This window comes from Tupaia chinensis, unplaced genomic scaffold, assembly GCF_000334495.1.
Source record: "Tupaia chinensis unplaced genomic scaffold, TupChi_1.0 Scaffold143584_1, whole genome shotgun sequence".
Lineage (NCBI taxonomy): Eukaryota > Metazoa > Chordata > Mammalia > Scandentia > Tupaiidae > Tupaia > Tupaia belangeri.
In genome coordinates this window covers 8,901,134-8,911,937 of record NW_006203430.1, presented here as the reverse complement: position 1 = coordinate 8,911,937, position 10,804 = coordinate 8,901,134, and the positions used below count along the sequence as shown (strand labels likewise).

General features: G+C 55.9%; 1 protein-coding gene across 1 annotated transcript in view; it reads right to left on the bottom strand.

The window, feature by feature from the left end:
• LOC102498455 (tyrosine-protein phosphatase non-receptor type 11-like) overlaps positions 1 to 10,782 on the bottom strand; it is a 14,363-nt gene extending 3,581 nt beyond the window's left edge. Inside the window, 6 exon segments of the mRNA XM_014582394.2 lie at positions 60 to 248; positions 601 to 720; positions 802 to 997; positions 1,544 to 1,741; positions 2,731 to 2,853; positions 10,731 to 10,782. Coding sequence (XP_014437880.1) covers positions 60 to 248; positions 601 to 720; positions 802 to 997; positions 1,544 to 1,741; positions 2,731 to 2,853; positions 10,731 to 10,744 — 840 coding nt within the window. The 5' untranslated portion in view covers positions 10,745 to 10,782.
• Between the last annotated feature and the right edge of the window lie 22 nt (positions 10,783 to 10,804).

Below are 10,804 nucleotides of genomic sequence, written 5' to 3'. Positions count from 1 at the left end.
TGTAGCATCTGAAGAGATGGGGGCTTCAGCCTCTGGGGGTCCCCACTCCCACCAAGAACCCTCCCCCTCTCTGACTCCTCTTGGGCTCGTGCCCCAGAGGTCTGAGTGTGAGGGTGGCAGCAGGCAGAAGGCACCTCAAACTCCTCCCAGAAGCCCTGTGTGGCTTTTCCGCTGGTGTCCGCAGCCTGGGCGAGCTCCTGCACGCGGCTTTCAATGCTGTCAGCGTTAATCCTCGTGGCCTTGAGAGGCTGACAGGGAGAGGTTAGCTCAGAAGGGCCTGGGATGCAGTGGATCCCACAGTGCCCTCCCCCACTGGCAGGTGCCATGGCCGGCACACCCTTCCACTTGGCCACCCTGCCCTAAGCCCAGCACCTTATCTGGGGAAGGTCACCGAGGTCACCACAGGAGAGTCCAACACACAGAGGGTGCTTGGAGGTTCTCTCCATGGGGCTCTGGGGCTCTCCTCACAGGAAGTCTCACCTGATGCCAGCCTACACCCCCACCTTGTCTTTCCTGGATGGGGCTGGGTCAGTATCCCTTCCGTCCCCCCACAGGAAAACCCACTCCGGTTCCAGGGTACACGTGCTTATAGGAACATACCTGTTTGAGGTGTACAACGGCCCCCGACTTCTCCACCATGGGGTTCTTCTTGTAGTGCTCAACCAGGTCTCTGAGAGTGTCGAACCGCTCCCCACCTCCCACGTCATACTTCCCATCTGGCTGTGGGGGCGGCAGTGAGGGGCTGGCCATGGCAGACCACCCTTCCCAGAGTCACACCCTCACCCCGATGCTGCCTCCCACCTGGAAGCGGATCATGATGTGCGTGGGCCGAGGCCGGTGGTCTGTGCCCTGTGCCTTGTTGGGCTCCTGAGTCAGCGCTGACAGCACAAAGTCCCCAGGTTTGCTCTGACTCTCTCGCACCAGGAAGCTGCCCAGACGCCCCTTCTCCATCAGCAGCTTCTCTGCCTCCTTGCCTGATAGGTGCCCATGGTACCACCTGGTCCAGGAGTGGTGAGAAAAGGAGCTATGTGAAGCAGAAGGCTCAGGCAGAGAGACGGACACATGCAGATCTCAGGGGCCTAGGCAGCATCCCTATCCGGTCCAGCCCTGGATCTGCCAGGACCACTTCTCTGATGTTCCTCTAATCCAGGAGCTGGCCAAACGCAGGACAAGAGGGCTCTGCAGGGCCCATAGTGGCCACTAGGTGGCAGCTTGGTTCTCAGCAAGAAGAAGCAAAGGCCTCTCCACATGCAGTTCCCTGTGGTGGGGAAACAGACTAGAGAAACCAGGTCATTACTAGGAGGGCAGAGGTGGGACTGCAGGCCTCCAGCTGCCCTATGCTCTCACCCCTCCATCAGGGCCGGAAGGAGCAGTACAGGACGCACCCTCAGCTTTGCTGTAGCTGTGCCCAGGCCTGAGCCTGGGCCATGGGGCCATGACATACAGGGGCCATGACATGCAGAAGCCATGTCCAGTGGACACTGTCCCTCAGAGATGTACACATACATCCAGACAGACTCACAAATGCCAGGCCAGGGCTCACCGCTCTGATGTGGGGTCCTGGCAGCCCAGTGGGTGCCGGAGCTCAACAGGAGCCCCACTGCGCTCTCGGAGCAGCCCCCCACGCTGGCCTGTGTAGTGCTGCACCAGCTCAGCCAGCGTTGCAAACTTCTCCCCTCCGTACAGATCGTAGTAGTCACCAGTATTCTGGATCTTGATGTGGGTCACCTCCTCATGGCGCCTGGAAGGGAGGGAGCCGGGCCCCACCATCCACCCTCAGCTTCCGGAACAGTCCCTGGGCTTTTCCTGTGCTGAGGTCCCAGCCCCTGTTGTTCCCTTGCCAGGAACAGTCAGGGCCTAGGCCAGGCCCCTCTCTGCAGCTCCTTTCCAGACAGTACCTACCCACCCACACCTACCCTCATCCTGACCCACTGTACTGAGCCTATGGACCCTGGGCCTCCCTTGGCCTGAAGATCAGGGCTCATGCACCCCTCCAAGGCTTTGCCTCATCCCAGACTACCAGCCCTGTAGTTCCAACCAGGGACAGGCCCCTGACCATACACATGCAAGACAGCTTCCCCAGGTCCCACAGCATGGCTGGGGAAGCCCCAGGAAAACACTTGTCTCTCTAAAGTGAGAGAAGTCCATCCCGGGGGGCTAGCCTTGGTATACCTGTGCCTCAGATTTAGGAGAGAATTTGGAAAGATCTAGAGCCCAGCTGGACGTTCCTCTTCCTAGACCAGCACTTATCCTCACAGACTGGCCCCTCCCATCCAGGGCAGACATGCCTCCAAGCTGTACACTCAGCTGTTCCAGTCCCTCTCAAACCCCATCCTCCCAAGTAATGGCCCTTTTAAGACTCCAGCCAGACCCCCAGTGGGCAGCATCCCTAGGTGCTGGGAGCATAATCATGGCCATTGAGGTTCCTGCCTGGCCCTTAGGCCCTTGGAGGGCAGGCAGTGGATCCTGCCAATGCCCTCGGCTCACTGAGTCCTCCCCAAAGGCCTCTCTCGGTGGGTCCTTCCTGTCCGGAGGTCCAGAGCATGAATGCCCAACTACCACCCACTCTCCCCAACATGTTGGCTTCCCCCGGCTAGGAGCCTCACTGCCCAGAACACTGCCCACTACCCCTCTGGGAGTCTGAATCCTCTGTGTCCCAAACTGAAAGTGAGGAGACCCCTTGAGGCATCCTTGGGCCAGAGGTCCACACCTGGCCAGGGGCCCACCCACCTGACAGACAGCGTGAAGCCCCCGGGGCTGCTCTTGCTGGGTCTAGCCAGGAAGCTCCCGTGCTGGCCCCTGGAGAGGAGCAGCTTCTCTGCTTCAATCCCACTGATGTTGGGGTGAAACCACCTGGAACGGGAATAGCAAGCTGGTGAGCCCACAGGAGTCCTGCCTCATCTGACCTCTGTCATTGTCACTCCGATGTCTGTTTGGGGCCACCCTGTGCTTGAAGCTTATGATGGGCATTGACCAAGAGTCTGAGAGGCAAGGGTTGTGGGGGTCCCAGGGACGGGGACGGGCAGGTAAGACACACGCCCTCCATCGTCTCTACACAATCTCATCAGGAGCCTCAGCTCACGCTCTCTGAATCTGGTCTCTCTCAGGGGTCAGGGACTCTGCCCTGAGTCATCTGTGTTCCTTCTTCCCCACACACCCCACTCCTGGCCTATCAGCAAGCCAGTGCCCCCCAACTCAGGCCATCTTCCTCTCCCCCAGGGCAGCCAGAAGGACCCCATCTCATTGTGTTAACCGCTAGCCCAGAGCAAGAGTGCGTGCCCAGCTCCTTGACCGTGGACTTCCAGCCAGCCTTCAGAACTGTGAGAAATAAGTGTCTACCCAGCCTGTGGTCATTTGTTATAGCTGCCCAAACTGATTCGTCAGGGCCCCTCTCATCTCTCCCACCCTCTGCTCCCTTATCCTGCTTTATTCTTCTTCACAGTGTTTATCGCCACACTGGCATACAGTATATATCTATTAATATTTGGACTGTCCCCCACTCAGGGTCTTGAGCTCCACAGGGGCAGAAGCAGTTCTGTGCACTGGTGTATCCCAGAGCCAAAGGCAGTGCCTGGGAATTCGTAAACACATTTGAAGCAAGAAGGGAATGACTACGTCGTGGACGGAGGGTGCGTGGAAAGGCGCGTGTACAGAAGGGTAGGCGATGGTGGGTGGTGGAGGGACCAATATTTAGGGGGGTGAACAGAAGGATGGATGGACTGTACCCAGAGGCAGGACCAGGGTGGCCAGCAGGAACAGGTCAGAGAGGCCTCATGCTGAGGAGCTCAGTCTGTCCTGCTGCCTGGGGTCCAATGCAAAGGCAGATGCCAGTGAAGGATGATGAGGGGCTCGAGGCTCCTCCTCCACCCTCTCTTGCCTGGGCCCTGCAAGACTGTCCTGGTTGCAGCCTCCCTGCTGTGATGGGGGCAGCTGCAGCTCTCAGGAGAGACAAACCAGGGACGAGCCCTCATTTGCAGCCAGCAGTGCTTTGCTTTACCTCAGTGGTTTTTGTCCCAGGATAGCTCCCCAATTAGGGCAGGAATTTCTAAGCTCCGGATTACATTTTACTCATGTGATAGCCTGAGAGCCTCTCAGAATGTTAGCAAAAAGAGAAGCACAAATGAGGGAGTGAACAAGTGAGGGACAGTGGAGGGATGGACTCCCTTAACCTGCTGCCCTTTGAGCGACTCTGTAGTAACACGGTAACTGGTCTACCAAGGCAGCAGTGCGTCTCCCGGACTTTTTGTTCTGAGGCCTCTCCCTCCCACAGCAGTCCAGGAGACACCCAGGGGAACATGCCCAGGGCTCTGCATGGAAGCCCCCAACGCCACTGCCTCGACAGCCCACACTGATGCCCTCGAAAGCCTACCCACACCTCCATCTAGGGCTGCTGTGCCCTTGTGGATCCTGCCCCCAAGGTTGACCCAAGAGCTTGGGAGCAAGGACAAGGATGATCCTGCCCCCTCCAAGGGTGGCCATGGATTTTTACAGAAAATCAGATACCAATCTCCCTGTTCTCCCTGTTAAAGGCCTCAGTAGCTGTTTCTCATCTCCCTGAGAACTGAGCCCAGAGCTTCCCTTGTCAGCAACAACCGACAGGCCCTGGCTGGTCTTTCTGGGGCACCCCCACGCCCCTGCCCCACCACCAGGCTCTGCCATTCTCTGCCCTGGCCTGTTCAAGGCCCTTCTCTTCCTTCACAGCTCCCTTTGCCACTTTCAGCTCCCACCGCTTCTGTCCGATACGGCAGCAACAGCTGTACAGTGAGTAAATGTAAGTTAAAATCCAACAGAAGCAAAACTTCAGGTCTGCAGTCACACTCCACTGCTGAGCAGCAGGTGCGGCAGTGGTGACCATGGGAAGTGTAGGTAGGGAGCATGTCATCACAGGAAGCCCTCTTGACCACTGGTGTGTTCCCCTACCCCCTCTCCAGTCCTCCCAGACCTGTTTCCCCTTCTCCTCCAGTGCCAGAAGACTGTGGTTGTTAGAGTCTTCCCCAAGGTCGAGGCCGAGCTCCAGCCTCGGTTCTCAGATATGGTTGGATCTCCCTCCTTGCAGAGGTGCTTGCTCCAGTCAGCCTCGGGAGACCACACTTCCCTTGCTGTCCACCCTCCCTGGCCAGAGTCTTTTGCTGGGCCCTTCTCCTCTTCTTTCTGACTCTTTGATGTGGGAGCCTCCAAGGCCCCGACTCATCTGTCTGCACGAAATCTCACCCAGTGTTGCCGTTCCGGGTCATCCACCCACCCTCTACCCTGTCCCCACTCCACACTGAGCTTCACACTCAGATATCTCTCTGCTATGGTTTGAGTGTGTCCTCCCCCCCACCCCCAATTAACACGTTGAGATTTGTTTCTGCTTGTGATGGGAATAGAGTGTAAAAATGTAACCAACCATAGTGTTGAAAGGCGGGGCCTTTGGGAGCTGATCACCAGGGTGGGATCCTCACGACTGGATACTCACCAGTTCATATGGAGACACAGACATGGCACAGACATGCTCTGCTCAAGATCTTGCCATGCGATGCCCTGTGCCACCTCGAGGCTCTGCAACAAGACCCTCATCAGACTCAGCTCTTTGACTGCTGAGCCTCCAAAACCATGAGTTAAATAAACAAGTCACCCAGACTCGGGTATTTCACAACACAATGGACTGAAACATCTCGGTATCTCTGTTTAAAAGATAACAGCATCGGGCCAGCCAGTGGCATTGGTGGTTAGACAGCTAGAACCCACATGGCTGACTGCAGGGTTTGAGTCCTGGGCCCTGTGGCTTGAAAAGCACACTAGGTATGTGTGCACGAGTGCCCATAATCCTGGAGGAGAATGGAGAGGGGATGGCAGCATGACCTGAAAGTATCTCCCCTGGAGAGTGCTTTCTCCCCCTTCTCGACTCTTTCCCATGAGCACATGTTCCCTCTAACCAATTTTTTTTAGAGGTTTTTTTTTTTTTTTTTTTTTTTTTTGCTATAGGGCGCGTGTGCTCACCAGAAAGACAGAGAGAGACAGAGAGAAAGAAAGCGAGATATCACGCCCCAGGGGGATGGCCACGCCGCAATCCTTTCTCTTCCATTCTCCTCTCGAGATCTTGAGCACACACGCACATGCGCCCGGCGTGAGTTTAAGCCACTGGGTCCGGGACTCGAACTGTGGTCGACTACATGGGAGTCCAGCAACATCACTATTACACCAACTGCTCGTCCCCCTCTAACCAATTTTTAAAAAGAAAGAAAAGATAACGGCATCACTTTCTTAACATTTGCAAAACTGAAAACTCCTGATAATGCTCCCCAAGCCCTTGTTCTTCCATATCTTCTTCACTCAAGGAAGGATGCCGCCATTCACCCTGCTGCCTAGGCCCCCACCTGCCACTGCTTGACACATACTTGAACAGCACCTTCTCATCCTACCTTCAGAACATGCACAGAACCCCTTCTTTCCCTGCCCTGAGGCCAGTGTCCATCAGCTCTGCCCCCCACTCTGACCCCACAGTCAAGCCATGGCAGACAGAGGGATTCTCAGGAAATGTGCAGAGCTGCTTACAACTCATCATTCTATGGCTCTCAGAAGGACACACAAAAATTCTATTGATAGCAGCCCTGCTGGCCACCTCAGGCCTGTTCCGATGGGGCACAGTTCATCTCTCCTAAGAGGGTCTCTCTTGGGGGCTCGCAGGTGATGTGGTGGTTAAGGGCACTGGACTCCCATATGGCTGACTGTGGTTCGAGTACTGGACCTGGCGGCTTGCTCTCTCTCTCTCATTCACTCACTCTCACTCTGTCCCTCTCTGTTCAAATTAAAAGAGAGAAAAAAGAAGAAAAAGTTGAATAAAATAATTATTTAAAAAAAAAAAAGGCTCTCTCTTGTCACAGCCTCTTCACTGTCTCCTACTTTATTTTTTCATTTTAAGGTTTTTGCCATAGGGTACATGCACTTGCTGGAGAGAGACAATGAGGGGGAGATGGCCACGCAGCAGTCCCTTCTCCTCCGTTCTCCTCTCAGGATGTTGAGCACTCACGCACACATACCTGATGTGTTTTTCAGCCCAGGTCTGGGATTCAAACCCTATTCGGCCATGTGGGAGCCCAGGACCTTAACCACCATGCTACCTGCTGGCCTCATTGTCCCCTACCTCTTCTTCTTCTTCTTTCTTTTTTTTTTTTTTTAAGAATTATTTCGGAGCTGGCAAGTGGCATGGTGGTTAAAGGCGCTGGACTCCCACATGGCCTACCACGGTTCAAGTCTCAGACCTGGTTGCTTGCTTTCTCACTTCCTCTCTCTCTCTCTCTGATCAAACTGAAAAATAATAATGATAATAATAATAATAAATAGAGTTAAATAAAATTTTTAAAAAAGAATGATTTCATTTAACTTATATTTATTTACTTATTTTAGTTTGTCCAGGGGTGGTGGGGGGAGAGAAAGTGAGAAAGCAAGCCAAGAGGTGGGGGACTCGAACCATGGTCAGCCATGTGGGAGTCCAGCGTCCTTAACCACCACGCCACCTGCCAGTCCCACTGTCCCCTATGGCATTTGTTAGGGACAGATTTTTGCATTTGTCACCATGAAATGTAAATCCGACAAGACAGGCTCTGTTGTGACCTCCACAACTCTTCAGGGTTCAGAGACGCTCAGGAACTCAGAGGACCTATCCAGGGCCAATCAGAAATGAGCTACACTCCTGACTACACCCTCCCTGTGGAGAAGGAGGAAGTCTATCCGCGAGGTACTTCCTAGGCACACTTTGGGCTTGGTACCCAGAGCTCCCTCCCACACTGGTTCCATAGGGGAGACAGATGCAGGAGCAACCCTCAATGACTGGTCCAGAGGTCCAGTGGGTGAGGCTGCCAGGGAAGGCTTCCTGGAGGAGGATTTGCCACATAGTGACCTCCAGGGTCAATGTCAAGAGAGCAGGAGAGGCCACCAGGAAAAGGGACATGGCCTCTGGAGACCCTAGACCCGCACGGTGATGCCACAGAGGGGGAAGGGATTAGGACTCAGAGGAGGCTTCCGACCCCTGCCTGGGCCGCCCACTAGCTGAACCACATCCTGCACTCAGGTGCCCCCTCCCCGAGCCCAAGCAGCCACAACCTCTAGCCCAAGATGGGCAATGCCCAGAGTGTGGGGGCAGGAGTAAAGGGTGGAGACCTGCATCAAAGCCACAGAGGGTAAAGAGCACCATGCTTGTCCTTCTGGGGCCTCTCAATCATACTTTCCGTCCTCCTCCTCCCAATAAGCTGCCACTGAGTCTATCAGATGGAAATCTCCAGGGGTGGGGCCTCCTGAGGGTTACAGCAGCTTACACCACCAGCTTCCCTACTCCCTGCTGGCCCCCCACAATCCCAGGCTAGGGCAGAGCCTCATGCACCCGCTACTGGGCCCAGCAGGTCACTGGAGCTTGCTGAGCCTAAAGGAGCTGGGTGGGAGAAGGAGAGGAGGCTACGGTCCCCATCTTCAACTCCTACTTCCTTTACCACAGCAAGAATGGGCTTAGCAAGGCTGGGTGCAGTTTGTAGGTTCTGGGTGACCTCTCTGCCAAAGGGCTCCCTAGCTCCACGGTGGGTCAGTGACTCAGCTCTGTCTTAGTGACATGGTCAGGCAGGCCCCAGAGGATTGGGGGACCATGGGAGAAGGTCATTCTAGGGTGCAGGCCCCAAGGTCCCTGGACAGGTCTAATTGTATCAGTGTTCAGGAGTCCAGGGATAGTTGAGGCAACCCGAGAGGTTGGCACCAACACGGACCAGCCACTGGTTGGTCTAGCTCTCTATGTAGACTTCGTGTCCCATCTGTAAATGGGATGGCTCCAACTCTGGGACCCTGCGATCTTACTCCAATAGGAGTGTGGGTTGGGGAACACATAAAAGGCTTGTCAACGCATTTACACACACATAATACAGGGACCCAACACTTGTCATGATGGTGGGAGACATACGAGCCAGGGAAGAGTCCCAGGTTGGAAAATCAGCACTGAGACCCCAGAGCACAGGAAGTGCCCTTCCCTTTCTTCTTACCTGGACCTGGCCACAGAGGAATCCCCCAACCAGGGCCAATCCTCACTACATAGAATGGAATCACCCAGAGACATTTCCCTCACTGACTCCTGGAATGGAGGGGGAGTCTAAGGAGGCTCAGAAAGCCAAGCACCTGTGGGACTCTACCTCCTCTCAGAGCTAGGCAAGGCTTGTACCCAGCCTTGCCTGCGGTACTGGAGACTCAGAGACAAGCAACACTTACAGAGGTGCCCGTTGACCCACAAACCACAAAGGGGGGACTGGGGACAGGGGGATGGGCTCTACTCTGGGATTTGGTTGGGCCTGCCCAGGCCTGATAGGGGTGTGGGCAGGGGCCAGAGGAATGACAGTCCAGATGTCCCTCACAGGAGGGGTAGGGAGGGGGTGGCAGGGTGGGGCAGAACCCAACCCGGGGCTTTCCCAGGCTGGGTCAGGCACAGATGCCATGTACATGACCCTTTCTGAGTGCCGGCATTTTGCCCAGGGGACAAGAGTGAAGCTGGAGACCCTGGAGGTCATTTCAACCAGTTCCCAAAATGGACAGTACATAGGTAACCTCCTCCTTCCTGGGTTCCGGCTGGGTGTTAAACCCTCAGAATGCAAGGCTTTGGCCTGACTTCTTCACATCCAACTCACTTCCTCTGTTCCTCAGCTGAAAAGACCCAAGACCCTGTAGGAGGCCACTGTGTCAGGCTGTTTGCCTGTCTCCTCCTCACCCTCTGACCTCAAAATCCTGGAACCCTTGCCTCTCTAGCACTGCTGGGGAGAGGGGGGGAATCAGGGGTCCGTATCTTGGTAAGGACCTTGAACTCAGGAAGAAACTCTGTGGGCCCCACACATCAGACTCTTTCTACTCCTTCACTTATCTAAGGGGGTAGTCACTCCTGTGACCTCTAGTCTCATCAACGCCCCAGAGGAGGTGGCTCTGAGTGATATGCCAGGTAGCGGTGACATGTGGCCCACACCTCTGCAGTTCCCTCCACATGCATGCTGCAGTCCAAGCCTCCGAGAGTATGTGTACACACCCAGGGAGCAGAGAGCCAGCAGAAAGGGCAGGAAGTACCCGGTTCCTGTGACACTTCCCACCTCCCTCTCCATGGAGGCAGGAAGCCAGCTGGCCCAACCTTCAGCCTATCTCAGCTCCCCCCACGTCCGTCTAAGCCCCCCAGTGGTCAGGGAGCTCACTCCCTAAACTGAGTCCCTAGGGCACCTGGTGGAGGGGTGAGCCTGTTGCAGGAAGGTGGGTCCTTTCAGATAGGCAGACCAAGTCCAGGGTGGGAAGTCCCAGACCTCTGGGCCCCTATAACACTGTTGTCCTCGGTTTCAGGCCTAGGAAAAGAGGAGTGCCTTCCCCAATGGACTGTATCTCTGGTGGTCAAAAAGGAAACCTGGAGCCAGAGGTGCCCAGGAGAGGAAAGGAGAGGCTGCCACTGTCCTGCTACTACCGCCTGCCACCTGCAGGGCACCGTCCCTGGGGTCTGATGGAGCTGACCCTCCACCCAAGCCCAACCTCTGGAGCAGAAAGTGTCTTTTCTCCCGGCAAGGCTGAGGCCAGGCTAGCTCTCCCGAAAGGCCCTGGCTGTAGAGGAGGGCAGGTGTCAGGACCTCAGGCCTGGGGGGCCACCCGGGTTGCATCTCGCGCTCGCCCACCCGTTGGCACCCTTTGGGGCTCGCAGCGCAGCTCCTGGGGTCGAGGCGTCGGGCCACCGTACGGTCCGGGCTCACCTGCGCGAGGTCATGTCTCGACCGCCGCCGCTCCACGTTCGGCGCTCCCAGGGACCGCCCCCTCCACCACCTCC